The sequence below is a fragment of the Nicotiana attenuata genome, chromosome 1, assembly GCF_001879085.1.
Source record: "Nicotiana attenuata strain UT chromosome 1, NIATTr2, whole genome shotgun sequence".
Lineage (NCBI taxonomy): Eukaryota > Viridiplantae > Streptophyta > Magnoliopsida > Solanales > Solanaceae > Nicotiana > Nicotiana attenuata.
Genome location: NC_031989.1, coordinates 61314352 through 61328942, shown reverse-complemented (window position 1 = coordinate 61328942; position 14591 = coordinate 61314352). Strand labels below are relative to the sequence as shown.

Genomic DNA, 14591 nt, shown 5'->3' with positions numbered 1-14591 from the left:
TAGAAGAACACCCATACCCGAGCTTGATTACTCGTTGCCACCCAAGGACATTTTCTACGGTCGTGTCCTGTTTGCGATCATATACCACATTTGCGCGCATAAACTGTATCACTAACATCCATTTGGTTCCGTATACGCGTTCTCTTTTGCACATGTATTCGACGCAAGTAGGACTTGTTACACACCATTTTTAAATGGTTCAGGCGGCCAAATAATGCTCAGCACCCACTGGCTGCAACTGCCCACTATATGTGTTTAGGTACTTCGCAACACTATATTGTTGATCAACATAGTTGGTTGCACCTAAACCAACTTGTTGAAAGCACTTGATGGCATGTGAGCAAGGCATGTGGTAGATGAACCATTTTCCACAAGAGCATAACCTTGCAGATTCATTTACAGTATGCACATTATTACCCCGATTTTGATGGATAGCGGTGCGAACTTCAAAAATATTTCTTTCGTTATCATACTGCAAAAATGAATGCCAATGTGCTCGCCGTCTGTATTTCTCAAATCTCTTCATCGGCACTGGCATAAATTCAACACCCCTTTCCATCAATGACGTTGCAGCTGCAGACCTTTCAACAAACCTCTCCGCCATCTGCTTGAACGACATCCGCACCATGGCTGTGACAGGCAATCCTCTTGCCGACTTCAATAACCCGTTGAAAGACTCTGACACATTTGTAGTCAGAGTTCCCCATCGTCTGCCACCATCCGCATGCAAAGTCCACTTTTCAGGGTCATGTCGCATTAACCAACGATAGGCTGCCTCGTCTTCTTGCCTGATATATTCCATGCGCCTCCGGAATTTATGCTATTGGTGGTCTGTTGCTGCCATCCACATCAAATCATGCAGATCCTTGTTGGGATATGCCTTCTGGAAATTGGCTTTAAGGTGCCTAACACAGTAACGATGGTAGGCATAAGGTTCTTGCCATGCAGGCAAGTTCTCCACAGAACTTAAGATACCACCGTGCCGATCAGATATTAGACAGTTACCGGAACGCTGTTTGACAACGTGCTCTTTCAAGTGGTTCAAAAACAGCATCCACGTCTATTGGCTTTCATTGGCACAAATAGCAAAAGCTAGAGGAAATATCTGTCCATTAGCATCTATTGCCACGGCTATCAACAGCTTGATATCGTACTTTCCATAGACATGAGTGTCGTCTATGGATATTACGGGCCGACAATGCGAAAAACCATCAATTGCTGGTTTAAACGCCCAGAACACATAATTGAATATATATTCTGGTTTACCCGGACTCCGCTCAAGCTTCCATTCAACAACCGTCCCGGGGTTAAACTGCTGCAGTGCAGCCATGTACCTAGGCAGATCTGCAAATGACTTATCCCAGTTACCATAGACTATTTCAAACGCTCGTTTGTGCCCGAGATATGCCTTTCTTTTAGTAATGGTATGGCCATGTTCCTGGTGGACCGCTGTAATGCACTCTTTGATTTTATACCTTATGGACGATTCGATGTGTGGAATAAGAACAAGAGAAATCAAGTCAATATCCAAGTTGAAGTGATTCCCTTTGAATGTGTCCATTTCGCATGTATGGTGGGAATGTATTTACCCACTTTCCACACACCTGTCTTCTTCTTGCTCGCACGCAACATCCAATGACATGGCCAAAACCACCTACGACAAACAACCTTGTATACAACCGGACTCGACTCCCATACCGTCATCTCACGACACTCTTTTACGTTGTGCATTTTACAAGCCCTGCTTAGGCGCGCTTTATCAGGAAAAAGCATGCCCTTTGCCAACACCGTTGGTCTAGACTCATCCCACATTGTTGTTCGAATTTTATCAAAATCCCTTGTGAGAGCTTCCACATCCGGCATGCTTGGCAAGTTATCAAGGTAAGGAATCTCCCTTGAATGAAACGGCACTTGAGACTCGTACACTCTTCGTCTAGGGGGGGTGGAGCATACTCTCTCGTCAAATCAGGTCCTTCCTTCTCATCCTCCTCATCACCATCCTCACGAGGAAAGGGTGTCTCGTCTCCAGATTCATCAGCATTGTTGTCGTAATCACTGTTCTCTTCCTTACTCTGTGCATCTGCCAGATCCCGATTTAATACGTCGTCTTCGGGCAATTGAGTGAGTACATTTGGTTCAACTTGCTCATTTTCGCTGCACAATCAACAAACTAATAAGATACTAAATTTAATAAATACTTTCCATATAGCTGTATCACTTCACTTACAAGTCGTAATGTGATGAAATTCCATGATGGACATTTTCATTTAGGCGATGACTCTCGGATGGGCCACCATGATCCAACACACCAAAACTATGCTTAGGTTCATAATTTGTACAATTCATATCCGGCATGTACCCCCTGTTAAATATATGAGCGTTAATACAAATTCAATACAACAAAAATGATTTTCTTGACACAAAGGAAAATTGAAGCTTACCACTCGTCTTGTGGATTATGTAAAGCAGGCGGGGATAAGTTTAAATCAAGAAAAACTCTTTCATCCGGAACCTGTCCGGCAAAAACTCCTCCAGAATAACCACCCGGTGACTGAGGGTTATCAGGAACCTGTCCGGCAACCTCATTGTTGGGAACATCTTCGACCTTGACGTACATATCCAACATTTTGATTACAAGATATTCCCGGTATTCATCCGGAGTCCTCAGAAAATCCCTCAAAGTTTCATCATCGTAGATGTTTAACTCCGAGTAAAAAGCAGCCCCTTGCGGAGTGACGGAATACGGATATCTTCCGGTTACTTTAAGTATCACTGAACATTTCCTCACACCCATTTTTTTGCATAACAACGATATCAATTTATCGTACTCCATTGTAAGTGGTAATTTAACATGACCCTGTGGAGATAAACTATACCTCACAGAGTTATTCTCAATCACAACCTTACCCCCCCCCCCCCAATATAATGAAACTCTTATTCTACGCTCTTCAGACATTACGAAAAAAATGCTTAAGAATTTAATAATAAAAAATTGAATGGGAGTTAGAATTTTTTGTGAATGCTTTTCCTAAAATCCTAACCACTTTATATAGGAAATGGCTAGCCCGGGATATGAAATTTTTTTGACGTATAGCGTTCTTTAAATATACGCTATACTCATTTAAATTATTGTTATGTCAGTTAACTTATTGGTGGGCGCATAATCAGGGGTATAGCGTTTTTTGTTTTGGACGCTATATGTATAGCGTATGAATTTAGGACGTTATATATGTCAGTCAAATCGTCAGGCAGTATAGCGTCTTGTATTTGGACGCTATATATAGAAAAGTAACTTTTTTTTACACTTATTAATGTATTTTGAGTCAAAAAAATAATATTTAGGTTCCGGACTCCCAAATCTAGCGCGCATTCGAATAGCTCAAAATCATGGTTCTGAACTTGCATCGTTAGTCGTGGAAAGCCTGTAAACCGCTCTTTAATTCAGCTTTAGTTATCAGAGACTCTGCAGCACTGCACTTACTCCAAATCATATTGTGTTTGTTATGTCATACATGATTATTCAAAGAATTAAAGAATCATCTGTCAGGGCTAATCTCTGAGGTATATGCAACTGAAACTTCCTAAGGATGACCGGACTAACAGTACTAAACTAGCATTTGAAATGACTCAAATCGATTATCATTACAGTGATATCATCCGAACTACCCCTTGACACGGCTAGGTTTACAAGTTCTCTGCATGCAGCCACAAGCGCATTGGATGGTTGGTTCTTGTTCAAACCACTGTTTTCTTGATTTGGAGAATGAATTTTAATCTTCATCTTTGTTGGGTTCATTGTTGAAACTCGCCTTGCCTTTTTTGGAGGACTTTCATTTTCATTGCCAAATTCATCTTCACTGTTGACACTTTTCTTACAGCACGGAGAACGACTTTTCCTTGTGTTTGACTTGATTATGGGAACTCGTCGTAACTTTGAAGGAGTTTTACTTGAACAATAAAATTCCTTTCCCTTTTCCACTGGAAGTTGCATTCTCTTTTCCCTTGGACAATACTGCATTATCATATCCACAGCCTCCTGATTGCCCACCTAAACAACAACATAACCAAATGAATTCAGCTAAAAATCTCCACAATGGATACCCAAAAATTATAGTAATCAAATTGTCTAATGACAAAGATTGGTAAATCCCCACACATAAAAAAGTACACCGGAAATCTGATATTATCATTGTATCATATGCCCCCGGATGAATGATAATATATTGCTAGAAGTGCTTTAAACTCGAGCAGAAATCAGTACTACGCATTGTTCGTGCAAAAGCTTCCTCATCAATCAGAATGTATACATGTTTTCTCTTCTAACCTCATCCCAAAGACCATCAGAAGCTAAAACAAGGTATTCCATATCTGGTGCCAAAATGAGTGTTTTGGTGTCAGGTTCAGCTGGTACCCAATCCTTCAAATGAGAATCTCCAATGCTTCTTGTGACAGAGAGAACACCATGTACTCTCCAACCTCCTCTGTGAAGTTCAACATATCCTCCCTGCATCAAAAAAGTTCGGAATGAGCAATTATAATCAACAACGTCTCTCTTTAATTTCAAGTAATATGATGTACCTTATCCTCTATTCTCTTCCGCTCATCCTCCCTCTCAGCTCTATGATCTATTGTGAGGGCTTCAGCAACTCCACTTCTACATAGAACTGCTCTACAGTCTCCCAAATTTGAGATTATAATCTCCTTTCCTTCAATTAATGCCGTGACACAGCAAGCACCACTGCCCAAACCCTGTTAAACCAACAGGACACAGTACAACAGACAAAAAAATGTCTAAATTTAATACAAAGACATATATATTTACTCTTTACTCTTAACATAACAGACTCCAAATAACAAGAATATCTGCAATCTTGACTCCAAGAGAAGCAATTGCCTTTGAAATGAGATCAGAGATGGCTGATTGAATCTGAGCTGATTATGGTTCCACATTCTTATTTTGATAGCTCAAACTTTTAAAATCCTAATTTCTCTGATATTTGTACTACATCTGCCAAGCTAAGAAAAGTAAGAAAACAAAGATCCAAAGTTTGCAAGAATTCCAATATAGAAATTCGGCAAAGTTGTTCCTATTTTGTTCACTAAAAAGAGCGAGAAATGTATGTTTAAAAACCCAACGAAAAAAGCAAGAAATTACCTGTTTCAAAAACCGCTGATCAGTTTTCAAATAAGCAGCCTCAATAGCTTTTTCTCTCGTCGTGCTTGAACCATTGTCAAGCATTTCAAATACATACGAGTGTAAATTTTCTGCCACAAATTCTGCAGCTTTTCGCCCTCCGTGTCCATCATATACCCCAAAAAAACCCTTCATTTTCAAGAACTACAAAAATTCAGTTCTTTCAACAACAACAATGACAATGCCTCAAAAATCCCAATCAAATTGGGGTCGGCTATATGAATTACCACGGTCCAAGTCCCTCTATTTAGAAAATTCCAAGTCTTTCAAGAAAGAAACTTGAAACCATTTCATAATTAATCAAATCAAAAAAATGAAGCAGTTTTTAGTTACCCTTTTGACATTTGAGGTAGAAATTATTTTGTGGGTATCCTCCATGGTGGTTTTCTTGCCTTTGCGGCAGAAAAGGCCGACCCCATGACCACTGAAGCAAATGGGACGTTTTGTGTCAGCTGCATCATTGTTGAAACACGGCTCTGAATTCACTCGAATCTCACACAACAAACTGGGGATCTCAATCTTGGGGGGTCTTTTCCGTTTTAAAGAACAGAAAGAATCAGCTTTCATGTTTTGATTCTCGTCAGTAGTGGCTATGTTATTGTTGTCATTCATTACTGTGGTTGTTGAAATGCCTTTCTGCATTTTGATTGTGAAACTCTGTGAATAAAGTTCAACTGAGACTGGAAGGTGGCTCCAACGGCTAGGAATGACAAAGTCGTTCAAAGCAGAATTAGAAGCAGTTTAACTGTTAGACTTTGTTTTAGAGCCGTTGGGCCAGGAGACGGGGTGAGTGGTTTTACTCGGGGTTGGGGGGGGGGGGTGGCATTTCTAATTTGAAAACGTTTTTGTCACTCGTATATTACATATGGAAAAGGGGGGCCAAATATCGTCTTTTTTGAGTGTCCATCTAATTACATCCCTACTACTGTTATACTTTGACACAAATATACCCCTAATTTAAACGGAAAAACACATGGCAGCTTAGGAACAAAATAACCCACCCCTAATTTTTATTACCCGGATCCAATCAAAATTCATCCCAAATTGTTTACCAATTACACGACCCAATTTCCCTCAAAACTTATTAATTCCTTTCTAGTTTCTATAGATAACCAACCAAATACATGGCAAATGTGGGGCCACCCCCAGCTCCGATGTCGTTTCATCACATTACTCCATCCCCGTCGTCGACCATTTTCATTTCCCTTTTCTTTTCTTCTTTATTTTTCGACACAAAGTCACAAACCCACTTTATTCTTTGTTTTACAACCCTTCACTTCTCAAAAACATCCTTTGACTCTTCAAAATTTCTATGCTTCCCTAATATAGAAACAAACGATTCAGATCAAGTTTCTTCCCTAACGAAATGAGTATTCTATGCTTCCCTAATATAGCTTTCTTCATCTCTTCAAAATTTCTCGGCTGCCTCATTACTGTATTTCGTCATGTGGGTGCCTCTATTTTTAAAAAAATTTCACAAAAGCAATCTGAAGTTTGGTCGTATTGTATTTCCAAGTTTTTTTAAGTTGGGTCTTGCAGGTTAAATATGGCCAAAAGTATTTTTTCTACACAAATAAATATGATCCATTAGGTTTATTTGTGACGCATGAAAACAAAATCAATAGAGGTCGTGAAAGTTAAGAGAAAGAATATTTAAGAGGAGTTAGATTGATACAAACATTTCAGCTGCGCCCAACTAGGACGCCAGCTAGATTGCCACCTAGACTATTTCAAATTTCAGTTGTGTTTTTAAATTTCTGTTTGGCGGGAATAGTAGTTACAAGTTCAAAATTCAGTTTATACATTTACCCTTCAAATTCTTAGATAAATAGATACAATGTAATGAAAAGCTATTGTGATAATGATAACTTGAAAATCTGATCTCAACTCTCCTTCTCCCATTCTCTCTTCGTCTTCTTCTTACCTCCTTCTTACATTCTTCTTATTTTCTCTTCAAATTTTACTGTTTCATTGCCTCGATTCCAAAATCTGGTATCAATTGGTATCAGAGCTCGTAGATAATGGGGCCTCGCAGAGCTGTGGATGTAGTAACTGGAGTTCCACCAACTAACTTGCAAGAGCAATATGAGGACTTAGCTGCTCAGCAGCTAGATCTTAGAGAGGAAATGGCTCAGAAACAGCAGGAGCTTCGTGAAGACATGGATAGGCAACATGCTGAGTTGCTTCAGATGGTAAGTTCTCTTAAAAGCTCCTTTGATGGTTGGCAATTGAATCAACAATCGAAGGACAATGCATCTACGTCGACTGGTAGGGATAAAGGACTTCAATCAGGGCAGGGTATTCTAGGTCCTAATCCCTACTGTGCTAATTCTAGTCGAAATCATAACCTACTGTTTCCGCGTTTTAATGGAGAAAACTTGAAAAATTGGCTACATAGGATCGAGCAATACTATTCTGTGGATAAGACTCCTCTTAACCAAAGAGTGAGTTTAGTAGCAATGAATTTAGATGATGAAGCGTTGGTGTGGCATCAATCTTATATGAAATGTCGTGATTCACTTGATGTACCAGATTGGGATGAATATCTAGCTGCTTTGATTGAAACATTTAGTGAGGACTTTTCAGATCCGATGCTGGAGCTCAAGCAGTTAAGACAAACAGGATCAGTGAGAAAATTTCAATTTGCTTTTGCTCGACTGTTAGCTCAATGTGACTTATCTGTTAACCAGGCTATATCTTGCTTCTTAGGAGGACTGAAAGAGGAATTAGTGAATCCGGTCAAAATGCATGAACCTTAGACCTTATCTAAGGCATATAGATTAGCTAGACTGACAGAAGCAACATTAGCTGCTAATGCTAGAGCTCTAAGGTCCAATTCTGGGGGTCAATCATCCTTTACTGTGAGGAAATCTGTTTATGAACCTGTGCAGGCTAAGGTGTCTTCTACCATTGCTGTGCCCAGTCCAAAATTAGCTTTACCTGCTCCTCGAGCACCAGCTGTACCCAGGACTAGAAGGACTATATCTCCTGCTGAAATGCAGGCCAGAGGGCACAAGGACTATGTTACTTTTGTGATGATAAATACACCCCGGGTCATAAGTGTAACCTCCCTAAACAATTATTTGTGTTGGATTTGGAGTATGGGGTAAGAGGAAGACTCAGGGACTCAGAAAACAGAAGATGAAGCTACTACTGAAGAGTGGTCTGGGAATGAGGGTGATCCCCCTAGGATCTCCTTGTGTGCATTAAGTGGTATCCAAGGGGCACAAACTATTCATGTGACTGGTTATAGCAATAAGAGACCATTGCAAATTCTCTTAAATGGGGGAAGTACTCACAATTTTATAGATTGTGAGTCTGCTAAAAGGTTAGGGTATCACATTGTACCCACTAAAGTTGGGTATGTCAGCCTTGGGAATAACTCTATGGAGGCTACTTCCGGGGTGGTGAGGAATTTTCAGTGGTTATTGCAGGGTACTGCCTATACTTCTGATCTTATTGTGTTTCCAGTTGGCAGGTATGATCTAGTATTGGGTGCATTATGGATGAAGACATTGGGGCCAGTTACTATGGATTACACAGCCTTGACTATGTCATTTACTTATCAGGGCAAGTTCCATCTTCTCAAAGGGGTGTCTGATGAGTGTAAGCTCTCAAGTACTAAAGCTGTCAACAAGATGAAGGGGGATAATGTCCAACTTTTCATGTTGCAAGTATTAAACCCTCATCCCGTTCTACATTGCCATGATCAGTTCTATGCTTTACACCTTCCTTAGGATTCTCAAACTCCTGCTATCATTAGGGAACTTTTATTCCAGTACCATGATGTTTTTGCAGAACCCACTACCTTGCCTCCTTCAAGGGGTGCTTTTGATCATAGCATTCCTTTGATACCTGGGACAAAACCAATCAATATTCGACCTTACAGATATTCTTCCATGAAAAAAGATATCATTGAACAACTGATTAAAGACATGTTGCAACAAGGTGTGATTCAATATAGAAACAGTCCATTTGCATCACTTGTGGTGTTAGTAGGAAAGAAGGATGGGTCGTGGAGACTTTGTGTGGACTACAGGGAGTTAAACCAGTGTACTGTTAAGGACAAGTTCCCTATTCCCATCATAGATGACTTGTTGGATGAACTAGCAGGGGCAGTGATTTTTTCAATAATTGACCTTCGATCAGGTTACCACCAAATAAGAATGGTGATAGAGGACATTCCTAAAACTGCCTTTAAGACCCATCTAGGACACTATGAATATTTAGTTATGCCCTTTGGCTTAACTAATGCTCCTTCTACCTTCCAGTGTCTCATGAACCATTTATTCCAACACTTTATCAGAAAATTTGTCTTGGTTTTCTTTGATGATATCCTTGTTTATAGCAGGAATTTGCAGGATCATGTAATACACTTGCAGCAAGTGTTTGAGGTTATGGTGCAAAACAGCTTACTAGCTAAGCAATCTAAATGTGTCTTTGGTGTTTCTAAAGTGGAATACTTAGGTCATTTCATTTCTAATGAAGGAGTAGCTACAGATGCTAAGAAAATAGCTGCTGTTCAACACTGGCCAACTCCACAACTATTAAGCAATTGAGGGGTTTCTTGGGTTTAGCTGGCTATTACAGGAAGTTTATCAAAGGGTATGGCCTTATCAGTCGTTCTCTTACTGAGTTACTCAAGAAGGACAACTTCTATTCGTCTGATAGTGCTGCTCAAGCCTTCTCTGCACTCAAATTAGCTTTAACCACTGCTCCTTTCCTAACTCTACCTAATTATTCTGCTCCCTTTGTAGTTGAAACTGATGTCAGTGGAACAGGTATTGGAGCTGTTCTCATGCAGCATGATCACCCTATTGCTTTTATCAGCAAGGGCTTAGCCCCCAGGCATCTTGCTCTCTTAGTTTATGAAAGAGAACTTCTTGCTCTAGTCTTTGCTGTCACCAGATGGTCCAATTACCTGCTTGGTCAGCATTTCATTATTAAAACTGACCAAAGAGCTTTGAAATATTTGTTGGATCAAAAGCTGCATACTGACTCCCAAATGAGGTGGTTAGCTAAATTGCTTCCTTTTGACTTTGAGATACAATACAAAAAGGGTAAGGAAAATGTGGCTGCTGATTCACTTTCCAGAGTTGATGGTGCTGAGCTTATGTCCTTAATGGTCTCTTCTGTTCAAGTTGAATTGTGGCAGGCTATTACAGCTAATTGGGCTTCTGATCCAGAGTTGATTGCTCTTATTTATTCACTCCCACACTCCCCTCAGAAGCACTATGCTTGGATTAATAATCAGCTAAGGAGAAAGGGCAAATTGGTTATAGGACATGATGCTAAGTTGAGGAATCAAATCCTTACTCTGTGGCATTCCACTCCTTCTGGAGGGCACTCGCGTATTGATGCCACTACAAGGAGGTCATGGCCTATTTCTACTGGAAGGGCATTAGACAAGATGTCTTGGAATTCATTCACAAATGTACTACATGCCAGAGAAACAAGTATGATACATCTGCATATCCTGGACTCCTTCAACCTTTACCTATTCCTTCACTGCCTTGGACTGATATTAACATGGATTTCATTGAAGGGTTGCCCAAATCCAAGGGAAAAACTGTTATTTGGGTCATTATAGATAGACTAACTAAATATGGACATTTCATTGCTCTTTCTCACCCCTATACTGCCCAGTCTCTTGCCCAGATTTTCTTGGATTCTATTTTCANAGTTTTAGCAAATGAACTAAATTACTTAAGCATGTTTAGTATGAAGTTTTAGCAAATGAACTAAATAACTTAAACATGTTTAGTCTGAAGTTTTAGCAAATGAACTAAATAACTGAAGCATGTTTAGTATGAAGTTTTAGCAAATGAACTAAATAACTTAAGCATGTTTAGTATGAAGTTTTAGCAAATGAACTAAATTACTTAAGCATGTTTAGTATGAAGTTTTAGCAAATGAACTAAATAACTTAAACATGTTTAGTCTGAAGTTTTAGCAAATGAACTAAATAACTGAAGCATGTTTAGTATGAAGTTTTAGCAAATGAACTAAATAACTTAAGCATGTTTAGTATGAAGTTTTAGCAAATGAACTAAATTACTTAAGCATGTTTAGTATGAAGTTTTAGCAAATGAACTAAATAACTTAAACATGTTTAGTCTGAAGTTTTAGCAAATGAACTAAATAACTGAAGCATGTTTAGTATGAAGTTTTAGCAAATGAACTAAATAACTTAAGCATGTTTAGTATGAAGTTTTAGCAAATGAACTAAATTACTTAAGCATGTTTAGTATGAAGTTTTAGCAAATGAACTAAATAACTTAAACATGTTTAGTCTGAAGTTTTAGCAAATGAACTAAATAACTGAAGCATGTTTAGTATGAAGTTTTAGCAAATGAACTAAATAACTTAAGCATGTTTAGTATGAAGTTTTAGCAAATGAACTAAATTACTTAAGCATGTTTAGTATGAAGTTTTAGCAAATGAACTAAATAACTTAAACATGTTTAGTCTGAAGTTTTAGCAAATGAACTAAATAACTGAAGCATGTTTAGTATGAAGTTTTAGCAAATGAACTAAATAACTTAAGCATGTTTAGTATGAAGTTTTAGCAAATGAACTAAATTACTTAAGCATGTTTAGTATGAAGTTTTAGCAAATGAACTAAATAACTTAAACATGTTTAGTCTGAAGTTTTAGCAAATGAACTAAATAACTGAAGCATGTTTAGTATGAAGTTTTAGCAAATGAACTAAATTACTTAAGCATGTTTAGTATGAAGTTTTAGCAAATGAACTAAATAACTTAAACATGTTTAGTCTGAAGTTTTAGCAAATGAACTAAATAACTGAAGCATGTTTAGTATGAAGTTTTAGCAAATGAACAAAATAACTTAAGCATGTTTAGTCTGAAATTTTAGCAAATGAACTAAATAACTTCAGCATGCATTAGCAAAAACTCATAGAAAATTACATATTGCAAGACAAAAACTTAAGCATGTTTAATTTGAAGTTTTCGCAAATGAACTAAATAACTTTAGCATGTTTAAACTGAAATTTTAGCAAATAAACTAAATAACTTCTGCGTTCATGACAAAACTCTAGACTGCAGGATAAATAACTTCACCATGCATTAGCATGAAGTTTTAGCTTTAATGTAAAACAATTTCATGCTATATTAGCATGAAGTTTTAGCTTCAACATGAAAAACTTCGTGCTACATTAGCATGAAGTTTCTAGTTTTTTGATAAAGCTGCTGAGAGGAGAGGAGTAGATTTTTTTTGATGAATGAGGTTGCAGATCACGCGATTTACAGGGGTGTAAATGTCATATTATTACGGATTTTTTGTCAACTGGCTACCAAATCACTAATTTTTAAAAATAGGATACAGGTTAAAAGGTGGCACAAAATAGGGTACGGCTGCAAATCCCCCAATAAAATTGGGGGTGGGTTATTTTGTTCCTAAGCTGTCACGTGTCATTCTGTTTAAATTAGGGTTATATTTGTGTCAAAGTATAACGTTAGGGACGTAATTGGACAAATACTCAAACGAAGGATATATTTAAATCATTTCAAATAGTATAGGAATACATTTGACCCTTTTCCGTAATACATATAAATTCAATTTTTTTCTTATTAAAATTTACGAAAAAGGGCCAAAAATACCCCTATCGTATGGTAAATGGTTTATAAAAGCCCCCTGTCCATCTATCCGTCTAAAAATATATAGGACGTTATTTTTATTTTTAAATTTACCCCCACGACTAACGAAATTCTATGTGTGCATCTCATTAACTGATGTGGCGTTATTTCATTTGTCCACGTGGATCAGTGGGGCTAACATTATATTTGGGTATTTTTTTACCCACTAAACCGATCTGACCCATTTCTTTTACCTATGGGTCAGTCTTTTAACCATATACACACCGACAAAACATTCATTTTTACTTTTTCTCTCATTTATTCTATCTAAACTATCAATGGCGATTTTAGGGCTTATTTAGGGTTCATTGTCTGGTCCGATTTGGTGCGCTCAAAACAGGAAGACCTTTGATTTCCAGCGATATCTTGCATTATTATTCGATTAAAGTAAGTATTTACAGCTTAAAGTTATTAAATTGTAGGGTTGGGAAATATTTGGGAACTGACAGGTTTATGTCTGCTGCATGTGATGTTTTTATGTTTTTGAGCTATTTCTTGTACCTTTCTAGAATTTTTTATGTTACTTTTGTTTTTGGTGGTCCTTATCGTATTGGTCCTACACATTAAAGCTATGGTTTTTGTCAATTTGTATTTTAATTGATGGTGGGGTTTCATATCTTTATATTTTTATTGTCGCTTTGTATTATACTGCTGATGTGGTCCCATTTTGCCCTTTTTTTATTGTTGTTGCATGTGATTTTATCCGAAGGATGGTGGATAAAGTGAGCTTATATTTTAATTATGGGGGTGAGTGGGTATTGGAACCTACGTTGTCTTATACTAAGAGAGATGTGCACGTGTTGAGTGGTTATGAAGTAGACCATCTCTCTTATATTGATTTGTGTAAAGAATACACTAAAGTGATAGGATATGTTGAGGTACAACAGCTGATATTTCTTGACCCTTCTAGGAGGTATTTTTTGTTAGATGGGGATGAAGGGATTAGGAAGATTCAAGCCCTAATTAATGATGGTTTCACTAATGTACAATTATTTGGTGTTGACCTGTTGGATGATACTGTAAATGTTCCTGTATTTACCCAGTTTACAGCAACAATAGATAGTGTACCTGTTGCTGCTTCTGACTGTGATAGTAGTGAAGGTGATACAGATATTAAAAGTGTTGATAGTGATTATGATAGTGATGCCCTAGGTTTATTTGAGAGGCAGAAGAAGTGTGAGGTAACTGACCAACTTGATAGGTATAAAACATTGGAAAAAGGTATGACTTTCAAAGATCTTGCTGAAGCTAAGGAGGTTATTGGTTATTATGCTGTGTCTAATAAGAGGGGCCTTAAGGTAGATAAGAGTGATAAGAGAAGACTTAGATACAAGTGTCATATTGGGTGTCCCTTTAATATCTTATTTCTAAGGATGGCAAAGATCAAGGGGTAAAGATAAAAACTTGGAGGGATGAACATGATTGTGGTGAAGTCTTTGAGAACAGAAGAGCTACTCCTGCTGCTTTAGCACATTATTTTAAGAGAAAGATTCAAAATAATCCTAAGTTTAAGATTAAAGAGATGAAGGTTGATTTAGAGGATAGATTTAGTATGAATGTGAGTGACTCAAAGTTAAAAAGGGTAAAGAGAATGGTTTTAGAGAAATTGGAGGGCAGTTACTTGGATGAGTACAACAAATTGGAGGCATATGCTCAAGAGTTGAGAGAAACAAACCCTGGTACTGATGTGGTGATACAGATATCCAAGGATGCAATGGAGGAAGGTAAGAGAAGATTT

General features: G+C 37.9%; 2 protein-coding genes across 2 annotated transcripts; one reads left to right on the top strand and one right to left on the bottom strand.

Moving 5' to 3' along the window:
• On the bottom strand, positions 3423–5950 carry LOC109227468 (probable protein phosphatase 2C 14). Its single transcript, XM_019392647.1, has 5 exons — positions 5528–5950; positions 5156–5323; positions 4579–4749; positions 4325–4504; positions 3423–4048 (listed from the first exon to the last, which is right to left on the bottom strand). The coding sequence occupies exons 1-5, from the start codon at positions 5834–5836 to the stop codon at positions 3611–3613; spliced, it is 1266 nt and encodes a 421-aa protein (XP_019248192.1). The 5' UTR covers positions 5837–5950; the 3' UTR covers positions 3423–3610.
• LOC109236562 lies at positions 7216–14247 on the top strand. The gene is made up of 6 exons (XM_019402762.1): positions 7216–7932; positions 8086–8217; positions 8308–8868; positions 8932–9725; positions 9785–10650; positions 13703–14247. Exons 1-6 carry the CDS (start codon positions 7216–7218, stop codon positions 14245–14247), a joined length of 3615 nt encoding a protein of 1204 aa, XP_019258307.1.

What these genes read in the sequence shown, in the direction of transcription:
- LOC109227468 (XM_019392647.1), bottom strand. Translation starts at nt 5,836, where the DNA reads ATGCAGAAAGGCATTTCAACAACCACAGTAATGAATGACAACAATAAC. An exon ending in CTACCTCAAATGTCAAAAGG is followed by an intron (nt 5,324 to 5,527) that starts GTAACTAAAAAC and finishes TTGAAAATGAAG; the next exon opens with GGTTTTTTTGGGGTATATGA. An exon ending in GGAAGAGAATAGAGGATAAG is followed by an intron (nt 4,505 to 4,578) that starts GTACATCATATT and finishes TTTTTGATGCAG; the next exon opens with GGAGGATATGTTGAACTTCA.
- LOC109236562 (XM_019402762.1), top strand. Translation starts at nt 7,216, where the DNA reads ATGGGGCCTCGCAGAGCTGTGGATGTAGTAACTGGAGTTCCACCAACT. An exon ending in ATAGCTGCTGTTCAACACTG is followed by an intron (nt 9,726 to 9,784) that starts GCCAACTCCACA and finishes TGGCTATTACAG; the next exon opens with GAAGTTTATCAAAGGGTATG. An exon ending in ACTACATGCCAGAGAAACAA is followed by an intron (nt 10,651 to 13,702) that starts GTATGATACATC and finishes ATTTGTGTAAAG; the next exon opens with AATACACTAAAGTGATAGGA.